Here is a 20022-nt window from a genome sequence, read left to right on the forward strand (position 1 = left end):
ACCATAGGCCTTCTTACAAGCTCTATCCACCTGAGTGGCAACTTTCAAAGATCTATGAACATAGACCCCAAGATCCCTCTGCTCCTCCACCTTACTAAGAACCCTACTGTTAACCCTGTATTCCGCATTCTTATTTGTCCTTCCAAAATGGACAACCTCACACTTGGCAGGGTTGAACTCCATCTGCCACTCCTCAGCCCAGCTCTGCATCATATCTAAGTCCCTGTGCAGCCGACAACAGCCCTCCTCACTATCCACAACTCCACCAATCTTCGTATCATCTGCAAATTTACTGACCCACCCTTCGACTCCCTCTTCCAAGTCATTAATAAAAATTACAAACAGTAGAGGACCCAGAACTGATCCCTGCGGAACTCCACTTGTAACTGGGCTCCAGGCTGAATATTTACCATCTACCACCACTCTCTGACTTCGACCGGTTAGCCAGTTTTCTATCCAACTGGCCAAATTTCCCACTATCCCATGCCTCCTGACTTTCCGAAATGTGAAATAGGAACCAAATATTCAACGGGTTTGACAGCATTTGTGGAGGGAGAAACAGAATTAACATTCCAGCTCAATCACCTTTCGTTAGAACATAGAATCATAGAATCCCTACAGTCTGGAAGCAGACCATTCAGCCCATCCGGTCCACACTGACCATCTGAAGAGCATCCCACCCTCCCATTTATCGTATCCCTGTAACCCATGACCAATCCACCCTAACTGGCACACCTTTGGACTGTGGGAGGAAACCAGAGCACCCAGAGGAAATCCACAAGGAAAGATTTAATAACCTATTTAATTTGATAAACAGATCATTATTGACTGTGTCCTACTGTCTGATCCTGGCAATGTAATACTATGATTGGGCTGTGAGAATTTGGAATGTTTGACTTTTTTTTCTGATTCACTTCCATTGGTCTCAGGTTCCTGACACTAATGGAGCAGCTTATGCCAGTCTTGTTCAGCTCAGTGTGACTGTGGGTTTTCCTGGGGTTCTTATTTTCAATGGGCAGTCAAACCCTGAGCTGTCTGCCCCCTGCAGGGTGCCAGGGTGCTTATTCAAGAGTGGAGTGAGCTCTCCCTAGTGACCTGCGGCCAATTTTCATTCCACCAGCAACGTCACTAAAAAAACAGAGGATCTGTCATTGTCACTTTGCTGTTGGTGGGATCTTGCTGTGCAAAATTGGCCAATTGTTTCCTGTACATGGTGACAGTGCTTCGAGAAATGGCTTTAAGCCATGTTTGGACCTTTGGCGATTGCAAATATTATTACGGAAATTGTAACCTTTTTTTCCATGCTGTATGGATTCTATGAGGCTGTTGCCTCTTCCTGCATGTTGAGATTCCTGAGACACTACAGAAATTGTAATCTTTCTTCCATTTGGAGTGATTGGCTGATTTGGTAATGACTGAGACACAGGGCTGAGGAACAATCCCTGTTTGATTGCTTCGACCTCAGCGAGGACAGAGAGGAACGGCCTTCGGAGCAAAGTTGAGCTGTCCTGGTTTGGGCCAGGCGTGTTGTTGAGATGTGCAGGTACACTCCCTGCTATGTCTCAGTCAGGGTTCAGTCAATGCACCAGCTCCTCTCTTGGCAAAGATGAAACCAACTGCACGTAAACACAGATAACTCTGACATCAGAAGAAAGAATGGAAATTCCATACTTTTTAAGGTGCAATCCTCTCTCTGAACCTCAATGAGTCTCGAACCGACAAACCACATTCTTTAACATAGATATTTTTTAAACAGTGAAATAGAAATGTTCTTGAAGATGGGCTGAGATGGTTCTAGCTCAGTCGTTACAACATATAAGTAAGAACGTAAGAGCTAGGAGCAGCAGCAGTCCATTCAGCCCATTGAGCCTGTTCCACCATTCAATACAACCGTGATGTAGAGGTGGCGTTGTTGGACTGGGGTGAACAAAGTCAGAGGCCGTGCGACAGGTTATAGTCCAACAGGTTTATTTAAAATCACAAGCTTTCAGAGCGCTGCTCCTTCTTCACCTGACAAAGGGGCAGCACACCAAGAACTTGTGATTTCAAATGAACCTATTGGACTATAACCTGGTGTCGCGTGACCTCTGACTCATTACAATCAGGGCTGATCTCATTGTGGCCTCAGCTCCACTTTCCTGCCTACTCTCCCTAACCTTTCAACCCTGTTACCAATTAAAAATCTATTATGATTAGATTCCCTATAGTATGGAAACAGGCCCTTTGGCCCAACAAGTCCATACTGACCCTCCAAAGAGTAACCTGGACCGACTTCCCTACCGGGGTCCCTGGTGCTGTGAGGCAGCAGTGTTAACCACTGAGCCACTGTATCTCCTCAAACCTATTCAGTGTCCCAGCATCCACCGCACTCTGGGGGAGTAAATTCTACAGATTTGCAACCCTTTGAGAGAAGTAATTCCTCCTTATTGAAATAACTCCACAGAGGCTGGTATCCCGTCATCAAGTCCCCCTGTGTTTACACACGGAGGGTCCATGACACTGCTCCAGCTCCCTCAGAGCCAGCTCTCAGAGTGAACAGAACCTCTGACACTCCTGTTTATTTATTTTTTTATATGACACTCCCATTTATATCTGTCAGCCAGGGCCCCATGATTGGATCAGTTTAACAGCCCCAATCATGGAACTCAGATTCTATGGGGTCCACTTGGCTGACTTCATTACAATCCTTAACTCATTCCTGTTTTAAATCTGTTTCTCCTTAGCCTCAAATGATGACCTCTTGTTCTAGTTTGCTTCACAAGGGGAAATGTCCTCTCTACGTCTACTCTGTCAATCCCTTTAGCATCATCTTTACCTCAATTAGATCTCCTCTCATCCTGCTAAACTCGATTGAGAATTGGCCCAAACTGCTCAATCTCACGGTTTTTATCTGTGATTAGTCCAGTGAACCTTCTCTGAACTTTCTCCAACATTCCAATTACCTCTCATTAATGTCAGCAAATTACAAAACCAGTGATGTTGAGTACCACTAAAAAGCGAAAGAAAAGCTCCAAGCAGAGAGAACAAAGCCTGCTGTGGGATCGCAGTGGTTATGGACAGCAGTGATTGGTGAGCAGCACTCAGTGTTGTACTATGTGACACACAGCCATTCCTGTCACTCTACTGGCCTCTTGCAATTAAAAACCTTGACTGGTCTGTATACAAGTTGGTTTGTGAACTGACCTCAAAGTTACAAAAACATATATGGCATAGAAACAGGCCATTCAGCCTACCTTGTCAATTCCGGTATTTATGCTCCCACCTGGGATCACCTTATATTTCTGTTCCTTTCTCCCTCGTGTTTATCCAGCTTCCCCTTAAATGTATCAACATTATTTTACCTCAGGCCCTACCATGGGGAACACATTCCACAATCTCACTACACTCTGGGTAAAGTGGTTTCTGCTGATCTCCCAGTAAGATTTATTTGTTTATAGATGATATTTTAATGTACAGTAATTAAACATAACACTCCAGTGCAATATTGACGGAATACAGCAGTGTTGGAGGTGTAGTCTGTCGACTGAGATATTAAGGCCAATCTTCTTGCTCAGGTAGATATAAAAGATCTCGAGGCATTATTTTGGAGAAGTGGGGCGGGGTGGGGTGGGGGGGGAGGTGCCGGGGGGGGGGGGGGGTTCTTGATATCCTGACTATTACTTAACCCTTAACAAAACAAAACAAAAATTGTTCAGTTTTCATGACATTAGTAGTTGCAGATATTTACTATGTACTAAACATTATAAAAGTACTTCAGTATTTTGAGATATGCAGAGGTGATGAAAAGTGCTAGATAAATGCACAATTTTCTTTTTCTCTTTCATTTTATCCCCATAATGCAGGCCTTACCTACAAGTGGAACCAACCTTTCAACATAGGAGAAGGAGATAGGGGAAGCGTTAAATAAATTCTGAAAGTGTTGGCTTTGATCTTTATGTTGTCATTGTCTACAGGAATAGTACCAGAAGACTGGAGGATAGCAAATGTTGTTCCCTTGTTTAAGAAGGGGAGTAGAGACAACCCTGGTAATTATAGACCAGTGAGCCTTACTTCGGTTGTGGGTAAAGTGTGGGAAAAGGTTATAAGAGATAGGATTTATAATCATCTAGAGAGGAATAAGGTGATTAGGGAGAGTCAACACGGTTTTGTGAAGGTAGGTCGTGCCTCACAAACCTTATTGAGTTCTTTGAGAAGATGACCAAACAGGTGGATGAGGGTAAAGTGGTTGATGTGGTGTATATCGATTTCAGTAAGGCGTTTGATAAGATTCCCCATGGTAGGCTATTGCACAAAATACGGAGGCATGGGATTGAGGGTGATTTAGTGGTTTGGATCAGGAATAGGCTACCTGAAAGAAGACAAAGGGTGGTGGTTGATGGGAAATGTTCATCCAGGAGTTCAGTTACTAGTGGGGTATCGCAAAGATATTTTTTGGATTCACTGCTGTTTGTCATTTTTATAAATGACCTTGATGAGGACGTAGGAGGATGGGTTAGTAAATTTGTAGATGACATTAAGGTTGGTAGATTCCTGAAGAAGGGCTAATGCCCGAAACGTCGATTCTCCTGTTCCCTAGATGCTGACTGACCTGCTGTGCTTTTCCAGCAACACATTTCCATCTCTGATCTCCAGCTTCTGCAGACCTCACTTTCTCCTTAAGGTTGGTAGAGGTGTGGATAGTGACGAAGGATGTTGCAGGTTACAGAGAGACATAGATAAGCTGCAGAGCTGGGTTGAGAAGTGGCAAATGGAGTTTAATGTGGAAAAGTGTGAGGTGATTCACTTTGGAAGGAGCAACAGGAATAAAGAGTACTGGGCTAATGGTACGATTCTTGGTAGTGTAGATGAGCAGAGAGATCTCGGTGTCCATGCACATAGATCCCTGAAAATTGTCATCCAGGTTGATATGGCTGTTAAGAAGGCATACAGTGTGTTAGCTTTTATTGGTAGAGCGATTGAGTTTCGGAGCCATGAGGTCATGTTGCAGATGTACAAAACTCTGATGCGGCTGCACTTGGAATATTGTGTACAGTTCTGGTCGCCGCATTATAGGAAGGATGTGGAAGCTTTGGAAAGTGTTCAGAGGAGATTTACTAGGATGTTGCTGGGTATAGAAGGAAGGTCTTACAAGGAAAGGCTGAGGGACTTGAGGGTGGTCTCGTTAGAGAGAAGAAAGTTGAAAGGTGACTTAATTGAGACATATACGATAATCAGAGGGTTAGATAGGGTGGACAGTGAGAGCCTTTTTCCTCGGATGGTGATGGCTAGCAAAAGGAGACATAGCTTTAAATTGAGGGGTGATAGATATAGGACAGATGTCAGAGGTAGTTTCTTTACTCAGAGAGTAGTAGGGGTGTGGAATGCCCTGCCTGCAACAGTAGTAGACTCTCCAACTTTAAGGGCATTTAAATGGTCATTGGATAAACATATGGATGATAATGGAATAGTGTAGGTTAGATGGGCTTCAGATTGGTTCCACAACATCGGTGCAACATCGAGGGGCCTGAACTGTACTGTAATGTTCTATGTTCTAACATCTACCTTATCAAACCCCTTCATAATCTTAAGGATTTCTATCAGCTCACTGTTCAGTCAGGAGAAAGTCTGAGCCTAAACAGGTACTGCTGATAGTTATATCTTCACAGGTTTGGGATCATTCTGCTCAATCATGTTTGCAGCTTCCCCGGTGACCCCACATCCTTTTTAAATTTGAGAGACCAGAACTGTTCACTATGTTTTTAGATTTGAAAGGCATGAAGGAATATGGAGAGAAAGTGGGAATATGGCATTGAGAGAGAGGATCAGCCATGATCGAGTGAGTGGGGGAGCAGGCTTAAAGGGCCGAATGGCCTACTCCTGCTCCTAGCTTCTGTGTTCTAGGTTTGATTTAATCCAGATTCTAAACATTCAACATAACTGGATCTCCACTAATCTGCTACAGGTTGTGAAGAAATATCTTAGCAAGCTAAGAATGCTTAACTACTCTATAGAAGTCTTTAATAGCTGCAGGATCCTCTCAGTGCCCTGAGGAAGTGAAAGGAGCCAAATAAATGCAGGTTTTCTCCTTTGTCTAACTATACACCTAATCTAGGCTGATCGGTTCACTGGGCTGGTCCCAGATATGGAGGGATTGTCTGATGAAGAAAGGTTGAGTGGAAAGTTCCGGTAACTCTTTGGAGATTAGAAGAATGAGCGATGCCCTGATTGAAACATACAGGATTCTTAAAGGACTTGACAGGGTGGATGCAGAGAGGTTGTCTTTCCTTGTGGGAGAGTCCAGGACCAGAGGGTATCATCTCAGAGTAAGGGGTCACCCAGTTAGGATGGAGATGAGGGATTTCCTCTCTCATATGGGAGTGAATCTATGGAATTCTTTCTCACCGAGGGCTGTTGAACTGGGACACTATGTATATTTAACGTTGAGACAGGTTTTTAATCAGGAAAGGCAATCACTGGTAATGAGGAAAAGACAGGAAAGTGGAGCTGTGGATTATCAGATCAGCCACGATATCATTGAATGGCAGGATAAACTCAATGGGCTGAAAGGTCTTATGTCTTGTGGTTGTTACTGCCATTTCTGCTACATACCAAGAAATCTCTCCATGTTTGTAATTTTACAGCACAAATATAAAATAAAAGAAATGTGTATTTGGATGGGATACAATATTCATTCATTAAAATGATGCTAAGGCAGGAAGGGGTAACTTGTGGTGACATGCTTTATAGATTAGGCTTGGTTTCCTCAATATTCGAGGGGTCAGGCAGTCAAATTGAAATTTTTCAAACAATTAACGAATTTGCTGGGCAGATAGTGAGAAACATTGTCCTGTGGTGAAGCAGGCAGAACATTCAACTCAAGCCCGGTCAATGTGGGATCAGGGAGGCACTCCCTCGCACCATGGGCAGGGGAAAGCACCCAAAACACCATTGGTTCCGGGGATCAATTGGAAATCTGAAAACTGGCATTAGTAGGTTTTTGTTGGGTGAGAATATGAAGGGTTACAGAGGCAAAACAGATAAATGGAATTGAGATCAATCATGATCTCATGAAAGATGATCTAAGGAACAGACTGGAGAGGCAGTGTGACCTCCTCTGGGTCCCGTGTTCCTGACAGTAATAATAAAAAACATATGCTGAAAATTAGAAACAGAAAGAATAAATGCTGAAGGAAACGATCCCTAGTTGTGACTGAGAAGCCTCTGGTCAGTGACTGACCAAGTGTTTGTTATCTGCCCTGACCCTCTTTGACCAAACGTGTGTTCCCAGTGTGTTCTCAATGTGTTCTTGATTTTGAGAATTGTCTGAGCAGGTCCTGTTCCTGATCCTGAACAATGTGAAGTAACCAGCCACTCCCTAACTTCACCTAGAGTCTTATTGTAAATGGTTGGCTCTGACTGTTCTTAATCTCTAACCTCACTAATTGATTTAATTATACGAGAGTTAGCGATATGTCCACTCCCCACAATAAACATAATTATGGAATGTGTATCTTTTATCACTGAACTTCCTTTGTTACATAGCATGATCTCAATCCTGTCTCAAAGTGCAAGTAATTAATCCTTGAGCCCATTAATACCCTTTTCTCAGACACCCAGGAGCCATTTTACATGGACTGAGAACACACTGGGATGGAGTTGCACCGTTGTTGGTGCACAGACTGTTGGGATTTTGTTTTATGGACATAAGCCTGTATTCCTGATGACGGGCTTTTGCCCGAAACATCGATTTTCCTGCTCCTCGGATGCTGCCTGAACTGCTGTGCTTTTCCAGCACCACTCTATTCCAGAATTTATGGCCATAATTGGTAAGGCCAACATTTATTGCCAAAGCACAAATGGCCTTGAGAATGTGATGTTTGGCATTAAGTCCTTCACTACTACAACAGTTCAATAAAGCAGCTCACCACCACCTTCTCAACAGCAACTAGGAATGGACAATAAATGCTAACCCTGCCAGTGATGCCTGCATTTTGTTAAAGCATTAAAAACAATTTCTTTATGGTGAAGGTGTCACCAAGTATCATCAATGCAATGCAACTAACATCAGCGATTGGCCATCTCCACCAAGAGAGACTCTAACAACCTCCCCTCAATATTTTATGGCATTATGATTGCTGACCAACCCATTATCAATATCTTTTAGCTGGTGGTGTTCCCATCTGCTCACTATCCTTGACTTCCTGGGAGGTAGAGGTCACGGGTTTGGTAAGAATTGGCCATATGATCAACTGTGACAATGTGTAAGGTCAATGCTTACTTCAGAAGGGGTATTAGTAATTGGAACAAAGTGGGTATCTGATGAGGTTGGGAATGGGCTTGGTTATGAAAGAAAGATAACCTGGAATTGCAACTCCTTCCTTTAATACAATATGTTCAGACAGCTATTATCTATACCTTTAAAAGGTGTTCTTCATTCTCGAACCCACCCTGGGTGCAGTGACCCAAAGATGTTGCTTTGTAACATTATTTGCAAAGTGTATTTTTGGAGGAGCCTTTGTTTTATATTTGGCAGTGGATGTTCACTGGGGGTTAGCGCTGAGGTCACGTATTGCTATGAATACCCTGAGTGATGATGTCCCATCCATTGGACATTGTTTCTGCTTTTTGTGTTTCCGTTTCCCTTTCTCAAGACTGCAGTAACTGGGTGGCTAAACTTCCAATGTGATGTACACATATTGCAGCTCACTGCACAACATAATCACGTTGTCACAGCCACTTGGACTCCCTGAGTGCGACGGAACACCCCCCCCCCACCATCGTTTAACATCGAATTGTAGGATTAAACATAGGAGGCCATTCATCCCATCTTGTTTGTGAAAGAAACAATGCAGTTGGCCCCACGTTGTAGCTCCTTCTCCATAGCTCTATAAAGTTTCAGCTTTTCAACTATTTATCCAGTTCCCTTTGGAAGGTTCCATTCACTGTCATGCTGAGCAAATCCAACAGATAATTTTCACACAGCAATATGATGTCGTTTGAGAGATAAATACAGAACGAAAGACTGAAGAGAAGGTCCTCAAGGTGGGTGGGGCAGTGGGAGATCTTTTCTCTCCATCTGTGAGGGCGGGCAGGGCGTTAGGCTGAGAAATGTAACTTTGCAATGTTCCATTTTACCCTCTCAGCTTCCCTCCATTGTCATGATGTGGAGGTGCTGGTGTTGGACTGCGGTGGACAAGGTCAGCAACTGATGAGGCTTCACCTGAGAAAGGAGCAACAGAGCTCCGAAAGCTTGTGATTTCAAATAAACCTCTCGGACTATATCCTGGTGTCTTGTGACCTCTGACCTTGGCCCTCCATTGTGGCTGTGCGTCAGACACTGGGCATTGGGAGTCAGTCAGATAGCCCTCCCAATATTAATTTTAATGACCATAAAATGACATAAACCTCCTTACACCCTTTAAAGGAGCAGTAACTTAGCAATCATGTTGTTTGTCTTGTAATCTAGAGGGCTCCAACCTGGACAAGTGGTCAAACCCCACACAGCAGTTGGTAGGATTTAAAATTAATTAGTTAATAAATCTCAAATCAAAAGCTAGCATCAGTAATGATAACTATGAAATTACTTGGTAAAATCACATCAGTTCACCAACATGCTTTAGGGATGAATCTCTCCCATTCTTACTTGGTCTGGTCTATGTGACTCCAGTTCTCCAACAATGTCATCAACTCCTTAACTCTGTGGCTGGGTGAGCCAATCCAAATGGTCAAACTGATACTGAAAGGGTGGACCTCAAAGATCTGACTACACTGAGGGAGAATAGCTTTGCCTAGAGAGCTTTTTTATTATTCATTCATAGGATGAGGGCATCGCTGGCCAGGCCAGCATTTATTGCCCATCCCTAATTACCCAGAGGGCACATTGCTCTGATCATAGAATCCCTACAATGTGGAAGCAGGCTGTTGAGCCCAACAAGTCCACACTGACCCTCCAAAGACCGAGAGCCATTCCCCTATATTTCCCCCTGACTCATGCACCCAACCGACACATCCCTGGACACTACAGGCAATTTAGCATGGCCCATTCACCTGACCTGCACATCTTTGGACAGTGGGAGGAAACCAGAGCACCTGGAGGAAACCCACGCAGACACGGGGAGAATGTGCAAACTCCACACAGACAGTCACCCGAGGCTGGAATCAAACCCAGGTCCCTGGTGCTGTGAGGCAGCAGTGCACTTTGAGTCTGGAGTCATACATTATCCAGACTAGATAAGTTTCCATCACTAAAGGACATTAGTGAACCAGATGGGTTTTTCCAACAAGTGACAATGGTTTCGTGGTCATCATTAGGATCTGAATTCAGGATGTTTATTGAATACAAACCTCCCCCCCCATCTGCCAAGGTGGGATTTGAACCCAAATCCCCAGAGTGGGGAGCTTGGGAATTTTCTGCCTCAGAAAACAGTTGAGACCAAAACATTGAATGTTTTGAAGAAAGGTGTTAAATATAATGCTGAGGGCTAAAAGGACAAAAGACATTGGAAGAAAACAGGAACAAGGGAGTGAGTTGGATGGTCAGCCATGATCATATTGAATGGTAGAGCAGGCTGGAAGGGCTGAATGGCCTACTCCTGCCCTAGTTTCTACATTTCTATATTTACACTAATCCCATTTTCCATTTTGCATGATCCTAAATTCCAGCACTTTATGAATCATACTCTCGCTGATTTGATGATGGTTAATGCAAGGCTGTTATATTTCAGGATAAATCTATTGTTATTGGAATGCTTGAGGTGTGTACAGAGTTTAGCCAGCAGGTAGGGAGAGGTGACATTCTTTGCTGAACTGTTCACACTGTTTTCACAGGTGCTAATTCAAGCCTTCATTGGAATGACACTGACTCAGCAAATTCAACCATCATCTACCTGGCCAATAGCAGCACTCCGGTGGTAAGTGCCCATCTCTCAGGCTGCTGGTGATAGATTGAGAACCGGACTGTGGAGCTGAGTTCTCACGGGCATTTTGCATGCTCGGGTCTGTCCTGGTCGTGTTGGAGGAAGTTTTATTTATTGGACAACCACATGGTTGTAAATGGCAACAGAATGTGTTATTCTGTTCCTCTTTACATCTCTCTGCCCTCTAGAGAGTTATCTGTTAGTACCATCCTTCTACTCCTTACCCAACGTGCTGGAGTGGCATGGGGTGACTCAGTGGTTAGCACTGCTGCCTCACAGCAGCAGGGACCCAGGTTTGGTTCCAGCCTCAGGTGACTGTCTGTGTGGAGTTTGCACATTCTCCCCGTGTCTGCGTGGGTTTTCTCCAGGTGCTCCAGTTTCCTCCCATAATCCAAAGATGTGCAGACTAGGTGAATTTGTCATGGGAAATAGTCCATCCTGTCCAGGGATGTGTAGGTTAAGTGGATTAGCCATGGAAAATACAGGGATAGGGTACAGGGTGGGTCTGGGTGGGATGCCCTTCAGAGGGTTGGTGTGGACTCAATGGGCTGAATGGCCTGTTTCTGCACTGGAGAGACTCTATAAAAAAGTACACTCCTGTAATCGTTTTCTCTTTGGTATTTATTCATTTCTCTTTTTGAAAGCTGCTGCTGAATCTGTTTCCACTACCCTTTTTGGCAAATCACAGCCAGTCATTGTGTTAAAGATATTCACCCCACCTCGCACAATCCTCTTAAATCTTACATTTTTAAGATTTTACCTGATCTTAAGTCTTTGTAATTTTGAGCAACTATCTGAAATCATTTCATAATTTAACATCAAAGGCAGTACTTGAATGCAAGTTGTTGTTGGTGAATTCAGGGCAAGCCTCCTCATTAGATGGATGCTGAAGGAGCAGTGTTAGTTTGGCGTGGATACAAACTGGCTCCAATTATACTGGATTTGCTCTGAGTGACACGCAACTTACCAATGGCTGTTAAATGTTTTACTGTGAGATCCTCAACAGACTGCCCCTTCACTCCTCATTCCCCACGACTGAGTTTTGGTTGTAATTCATTTTAAGGATTCCATCTTCTGAATGTTAATTTAAATTGCAGTATTTCATAGAAACAGAGAAAACAGGAGCAGGAGTAGGCCATTCGGCCCCTTGAACCTGTTCCCACTGTCTCCCTATACCATGTGATCTCTTTAGCCCTAAGAACTATATCTAACTTCTTCTTGAAAACACTCAATATTTTCACCTCAACTGCTTTCTGTGATAGAGAAATCTATAGTCTGTGTCTTAAATCTAAGACGTTTCTCCTCAACTCAGCTCTAAATGGCCTCTCCTATCCTCCAAGACAATGAAACTGCAGATGCTGGAATCCTAAGTAGACAGGCAGGAGGCTGGAGGAACACAGCAAACCAGGCAGCGTCAGGAGGGAGAGAAGAGTCCTGAAGAAGGGTTACACTCGAAACGTTGACTCCTCCACCTCCTGATGCTGCCTGACTTGCTGTGTTCCTCCAGCCTCCTCACCTTATCCTTAGAGAGTGATCTCTGGTTTTGCATTCCCTGGTCATTGGGAACATCCTTCCTGTGTTGACACCATTTCGCCCTGTTAGAATTTTATAGCTTCCTATGAGATTCTTCCTTCATTCTTCTAAACTCCTGTGAATGTAATTCGAATTGATTCAAACTCTTCCCGTACATCAGTCCTGCAAAGCCAGCAGTCAGTCTGGGAAACCTTCGCTGCACTCCCTCCATTGCCAGAACATCCTTCCTCAGATAAGGAGACCAAAACTGCACACGATAATATGCCGGGTGTGGTCTCACCAAGGCTCCTGTACAACTGCAGCAGCACATCCTTGCTCCTGTACTGAAACTTGCTGGCTTTGAAGGCCAAGATAACATTTGCCTTCTTTATTACTTGCTGCGCCTGCAACACTTACCTTCAGCAACTTGCATACAAGGACACACAGGCCTTATTCCACCTCCCCCTTTCCCAATCTATCGCCATTCTGATAAGAAGCCTGTTTTTGCTCCTAAAGTGGATAACCTCACATTTACCCGCATTATATAACCTGCCATACGTTTTCCCACTCCCTCATATTGTCCAAATCAGACTGAAATACTGCTGCATCTTCATCCCAGCTCACCCATTCCACCTAAAGGTTGACAACGGTTACTGTGAGATGAGTCTTTAATTCCAGATTTTTATTGAATTCACATTTGAATTGAAATCTGCCATAGTGGGTCTTGAACCTGCATCCCCAGAACTCGGCTGGAGTTCTGAATTACTAAGCTGCATTCTACTCTGAATTACTACTCACTGCAGATGCTGGAGATTAAAGTCGAGAGTGTGGTGCTAAAAAGCACAGCAGGTCAGGCAGCATCCGAGGAGCAGGTGAATCGACATTTCGGGTGAAAGTTCTTCCTCATTCCTGATGAAGGGCTTTTGCCCGAAATGTCGATTCTCCTGCTCCTCGGATGCTGCCTGACCTGCTGTGCTTTTCCAGCACCACACTTCTGAATTACTAATCCAGTGGCATTGCCATTACACCTTCCCCTTAACTAGACTATTAGATATTGAATCTTTGATTAGATTCACTTTCTGTGTTTCGATATAGTCCTAAGCGAACAATGTCTGTCCTGACACTGCTGTTTCTTTCCTGTACATCCCTTTTCTGTCAGAGTTTAGATTAGCGTGGTGCTGGAAAAGCACATTCCTGATGAAGGGCCTTTGCCCGAAATGTTGATTTTCCTGCTCCTTGGATGCTGCCTGACCTGCTGTACTTTTCCAGCACCACACACTGATCTGGACTCTGGTTTCCAGCATCTGCAGTCCTCACTTTTGCCTAGTATCCCTTTTCTGTCAGACTACTGCAATTGTCTGAAGTTCTAATGGTTTGTCTCTCACGTTACATGCTTTGAGCCAGTTTGGGTGTCAGAATTGAAATTGACCATGACCCACTCACCTCATCCAGCATGTACAAGGAGAGGGACTGAGAGAGAAAGTGGGGTGGGTTTTGTGTTTTCCAGAGAAGTCTCTCTACTGGCTAATTCCAGAGCAGAGTGGACGTAAGAAAAAGCTGGAAAAACTCAGTGGGTATGGCAGCACCTGCCAGAGAGAAACAGCAGCAATGTTTCCAGTGACTGTTCTTCAGGGTGTCTCTGGGGAAATGGTTTGTCTTCTAAATGTGAAGTTTGAAAAATCACACAACACCAGGTTACAGTCCACTAGGTTTATTTGGAAGCACTAGCTTTCGGAGCGCTGCTCCTTCATCAGGTAGCTAGTGGGATTTACATATCAATGAATTGAAACCTGCAACCCATTTTAAAAGATGGAAGACTTAACAGTAATCCAATTCAACATATCGCATCAGTTGTATGACGCTTTGATCTTCTAATATAAATTCTGTGTCCTATGATCCTGTTCCACAGCTACCTGATGAAGGAGCAGTGCTCTGAAAGTTAGTGCTTCCAAATAAACCTGTTGGGCTATAACCTGGTGTTGCGTGATTTTTAACTTTGTCCACCCCAGTCCAATACTAGCACCTCCACATCATGGCTTCTGAAGATGGAGAGTCATATTGGACTTGAAATATTAACTCTGTTTCTGTCTCCACAGATGTTGCTGAGTTGCTCCAGTGTTTCCTGTGTTTATTTCTCATCTCTAGCATTCACAGTGATCTGCTTTTAGCATAGAATCCCTACAGCGTGGAAGCAGTCCATTCAGCCCCTACCCCTCCTCCAAAGAGTATCCCACTTAGACCCGTAACCCTGCATTTCCCATAACCAATCCACCTGACCTGCACATCTTTGGGCTGTGGGAGGAAACCAGAGCACCCAGAGGAAACCCACAGAGAGAGAATTTGCAGACTCCACACAGACAGTCACCCAAGGCTGGGATCAACCCAGGTCCCTGGCACTGCGAGGCAGCAGTGCTAAACACTGAGCCACCGTGCCATCCAGGAGAGAGGTTTTAAAATAGATCCTTTTACTCTCTTTGTAAATAGCCATGGTGTCACACAATGGAGGAGAATTTGGGGTGAATGTAAAAGTTAGCATTTTATCTGGAATGTATTGGTGAACATAGGAACAGGAGTAGGCCAGTCAGCCCCTCAGGGATGTATCACAGTTCAGTTAGTCATGGCTGGTCTAAATATTAATTCTGTTGGCACAATCCATAACATTTAATCGTCTCACTGAACAGAAAATCTCAGCTCTGAAATGTTCATTTGAGCAGCAGTCCTCCCCACCCTGATCCTCAGCAGCTTGTTTGTGGGACGAGAGATTTGCAGATGTCCATTTCCCTTTATATTAAGACGTGGTACAACCAGGGCTCAGATGTTAAAGCTCTGACCCTTTGTTCCAAATCCCCCCTCCCACCAGAGGAAATAGTTTCTCTCTTCCAACCCTATCAACCTTTGAACCATCTGAAATATTTCAATTAATTCACCCCAGTGTTCTATAATTGAGAGAATACAGCCCTATGGTATGAAATCTGCATTTACCTCGGTTTAGCATCAGACAGCAGGGAGCAAATATTTTCCAACAGCGAAACTATTTTCTTCAGAACAGAAGATCAGAGGTTTTCTTTTGTACTTGTCTGAAGCAGCAGGAACATCATGTGACACTGCAGACTTTGTTCTGTGAAGCTAAAGGCCAAAGGTTTAATTACCAACTTGTGTCCACTTCTGAGCTTCAGATCATCTACAGTGGAGGGGGGGTCAGGGAGGGAGAGATTGAGGAGGGAAGAAAGAAAGACACATGAGAGGGAGTGGGGGGAGAAGGAGAGTGAGAGACAGTGGCAGAGATAGAGAGATAGGGAGAGAGAGGGGGAGGAAGAGAGGGGAAGGGGGAGAGAGAAAGAGAAAGAGAGAGAAACATGAGAGGGGAAGAGTGGTTGGGAGAGGGGGAGATGGAGAAAGAGAGAGAAACATGAGAGGGGGAGAGGTACAGAGACATGGGGGGAAGTGAGAGAGAGAGAGAGAGAGGCACAGAGAGAGAAATAGAGAGGGAGAGAGAGATAGCGAGAGAGAAAAACATGAGAGGGGGAGAGTTGGAGAGAGGGAGGGCAAGAGACAGAGATAGAGATGGGGGTGGGAGAGAGAGAGAGACAGAGAGAGAAATAGAGAGGGAGAGAGAGATGGAGAGAGCAGGAGATGAAAAGGCAGAGTCTTCATGTTTTGCACTTGGAGAGATGGAAACAGGAACCTCTCAAAGTAATTTTAACTAGTTTTGTGGCCTGCCCATCTGAAAAGAGCCACTGATTGAAAACTAGAGGGATAGGCTTACATACAAAACATACATACAATACCAATTAGGAGCAGAATAGCCAGATGGCTCCTTTGTGTGCCCTGCTTTTCATTAAGATCATGACTGATCTGATAACTCCTTATGATCGCGTAACCCCTGATCACCTTTAACCTCCTCGCTTATCAGGAATCGACCAATCTCTGCCTTGAAAATAATCCCAAAGTTCTGCTTCCACTGACTTTAAGGAAGAGAGTTCCAAAGACTCATGGCCCTTTGTGTGTGGAAAATTCTCCTCTCTTCTGTTTTAAATGGGTGACCTATGATTTTTCAACAGTGACCCATAGTCTAGATTCTTCCACACGGGGAAACATCCTCTCCATGCTGACCCTGCCAATACTTGTCAAGATCTTACATGGTTTAAACCAGTCACCTCATAATCTTCCAAACTGCAGCAGGTACATGCTGATCGTTCCAGGTATTAGTCTGGTAAACCTTCTCAGAGCTGCTTCCAATACATTTACACCCTTTCTTAAATAAAGTGACCAATACTGTGCGTAGCAATTTTGCAGCTGAACAGGACATTGGTTAGGCCACTTTTGGAGTATTGCGTGCAATTCTGGTCTCCCTGCTATAGGAAGAACTTTGTGAAAGTTAAAATGGTTCAGAAAAGATTTATAAGGATGTTGCTAGGGTTGGAGGGTTTCAGCTATAGAGAGAGGCTGAACAGGCTTGGGCTGTTTTCCCTGGAGCGTCAGAGGCTGAGGGGTGACCTTATAGAGGTTTATAAAATCATGAGGGGCATGGATAGGGTAAATAGGCAAGGTCATTTTCACAGAGCAGGGGAGTCCAAAACTAGAGAGCATAGGTTTAGGGTGACAGGAGAAAGATTTAAAAGGGACCTAAGGGGCAACTGTTTCACACAGAGGGTAGTGCGTGTAATGAATGAGCTGCTAGAGGAAATAGTGGAGGCTGGTACAAGATCCGGGTTCAATTCCCGCCTCAGGCGACTGACTGTGTGGAGTTTGCACATTCTCCCCGTGTCTGCGTGGGTTTCCTCCGGGTGCTCCGGTTTCCTCCCACAGGCCAAAGATGTGCAGGTCAGGTGAATTGGCCATGCTAAATTGCCCATAGTGTTAGGTAAGGGGTAAATGTAGGGGTATGGGTGGTTTGCGCTTCGGCGGGGCGGTGTGGACTTGTTGGGCCGAAGGGCCTGTTTCCACACTGTAAAGTAATCTAATCTAAAATTACAATATTTAAAAGGCATCTGGATGGGGACATGAATAGGAATGGTTTAGACGGATATGGGCAAAGTGCTGGCAAATGAGACTGAATTAATTTAGGATATCTGGTCGGCATGGATGAGTCGGACCAAAGGATCTGTCTCCGTGCTGTACATGTGTATGACTGTATGTGCTTCCACATTGCCTTTTAGAACTGAGGCATAACCTTGCTGCTTTTGTTTGCAATTCTTCTTGCAATGACTGATAGCCTTCTTCAATGTGCCTAATACTCTGCACACTAACCCTCTGGAATTCAGAGACAGTGATCCTCAGATCTCTCTGCCACTCAGAGTTCACAATCTCTCAGAGACTGATGCTAATTGAGTGTCCCTAATAATTCACAGCAAAAGGTGCAACAGTAATTCTTAAATTATGGGCAGTCACAAACTCAAACCTGAGTTTATCACCTGATCTGTGCAACCTAACCTTGTAATTTAACCCTTTCCATTGCAGTGCTGGTTCCTGTCAGTGTCCCCCGCCTGGAGTCATGTCCATACACAGCCTCAGCTGGCACAGCTGATTTGGCAGAGTGTGTGTCTGTGGTGTTATTATTAAAGTTACCCCACTGTACTGTACTGCTGAAGCATCCACACAAGAGGCAGCCCTGAAACCTACAGGAAATCCAACACACTCAGAGAGACCCCAAAGTCACAAGCCATGCACTGACGGATGGGGGGGATGGTATTGTATGTCTGTCTGTCTAATGGCCAGACTGGAGCAGTTAGGAGGGATTGGAGTGGGTGCTGCCCACAGCAAAGAGAGTGGCCAGTCAGCTGTGTCCCTTCTCATTGTCACAACTACCACATGCAGGTAACCACCATTGCTAGCTATCTTGGTGGTAGCAGTACACACCATTTAGCTGCAGGGTGTCTCAGTATTACATCCCCTTCCCAATGAGACCCACACAGCTACGCGAGTCCTGGGTTCACCTTGAGATGCAGCCTCTATCAGGGAATTAGTCTGTTTTGTGAATGGCCGGTGGATCCCATTCATAAACAGTTTTTTTTGCAACGGGAGTTGTTAGTTTTTGACTGGGTTTTTGCTACACACCCCAAATGAGATTGTAATCTCCCTACTCATGTTACTGTCATACAAAAAAACATTAAATCGTACAATAGAGCCTTGTTCGCAGATGCCTTCCAATCGTTATCAATTACACCAGGTACACGGGGAGTGCACAGAACAAAGACTTTAATATAATCACATTGGAGATCTTTATATTGATGAGACTAATAATGATGATGGTTGGAGCATACTTTTAGAGAACAAGTAACATTGCTGTCTATTGAATCATTTAATGAAGAACTCAACAAAGCAATATCGAGGAAGATAGATAGAGTACTAAAACCCATTGCATAAACATTAATAACTTTCTCCATCGGACACTCACATCTCCCTCGTGGTTCCTTGAAAAGGATTAAACTGTCTCAATTACTGATGAAACAACTCATGACCTTTTCTGCATTGACAGAGGTTATCAGCATAGTTAACTTTGTGATGTGGTGGAATTGGGCAGTAATTTGGCCAGTAATTACAGGAGCATTAAACGAAGATGCATTTGCTTGCGTCCTTCTGTCCAGAGGAACTTGTATTTGATGATGGGGGAGGGAGAAGAGGAAATGACGATCCCTCAACTTCCCCAACCAAATATTCCTGGGACAGGTGGAATTTCTCACTGGAATTTGCCCCTGGAGTGGAATGGGATAGGGGTATGTGTGTGGCTGTGGCTGATCGAGTCCCCTGACTTGTGAGTGTGCACACCATGAAATCACAAGGAAGGCTCCATGAGAGCCTTATCCCATAATGCATTAGGGTCTTCATTATTCCCAATGAATGAGGCTTTGCTGTTTCTGGGACACCTCAAGGGGATGTGCCTGCTGTAGTGAATTGGCACACTGAGCTTTTAGAGAGGGTTCTGACTCTCAGCTGACTTCCCGATGTTGAGCTGACCTGGAGATGGTGTGTTGGGTTAGCCCAATATCCCAGTGAGCCTGTGTTTAATACCAGTGCAGTTTAATGAGATATCGATTCAGACTGTAACATTAGAAGAGCTCTTGTATTTCCGTAGCACCTTTCTCATCCTCGTCATGTCGCAAAGCAACTCAGGGCTGATATAGTCTCTGATGCGTTGTCACTGTTGTAATACGAGTAATGCAGGGGCCAGTTTGTGCACAGTGAGATCCCACAAAGATACAGCATTGATAAGCAGACAATTTTGGCTGTTTGTTGAAGATAACAAAATTGTCCTGGCACTCCCTGGAGAACATTTTCTGTTCCTCTTCAAAATATTGTTTACTGTACCCCTTAGGACCACCTAAGGGATCAGATGGGGTTTTGGTTGAACATCTTGTCTGAAAGACCATATCTCTCTGCTGTGCAGCACTCTCTCAGTACTAGCACTGGAGTGTCAAGTCTTTCTAGACTGTACATTCATACCTCTATAGTGGGACTTGAACCTTGTAACTCAGACAAGAGTTACACAATGACCTGTATCTAACACACTCTCACACTGGTCAACTAAGAGTTTCTATTGATTTATTGAACCTCTTTAAGACACTTGTTAGACCCCAACTGGAGTGTTATGTAGGGTTGTGGGTGCCCCATTATT

The 20022-nt window shown here is 44.3% G+C and overlaps 1 protein-coding gene across 4 annotated transcripts in view; it reads left to right on the top strand.

Annotated features, from left to right (window-relative positions):
- Window positions 1-20022, top strand: part of slc4a4a (solute carrier family 4 member 4a) — a 266877-nt gene that overhangs the window by 204035 nt on the left and 42820 nt on the right. For all 4 annotated transcript variants that reach the window (XM_087979895.1, XM_087979896.1, XM_087979897.1 and 1 more), the window contains exon 15: window positions 10807-10889. In XM_087979895.1, the coding sequence (XP_087836021.1) occupies window positions 10807-10889 (83 nt within the window). The remainder of the gene's footprint in view (window positions 1-10806; window positions 10890-20022) is intronic.

The sequence above is a fragment of the Chiloscyllium plagiosum genome, unplaced genomic scaffold (genome assembly GCF_037043375.1).
Source record: "Chiloscyllium plagiosum isolate Xiang-an unplaced genomic scaffold, Cpla_swu_hap1 HiC_scaffold_36, whole genome shotgun sequence".
Classification (NCBI taxonomy): Eukaryota; Metazoa; Chordata; class Chondrichthyes; order Orectolobiformes; family Hemiscylliidae; genus Chiloscyllium; species Chiloscyllium plagiosum.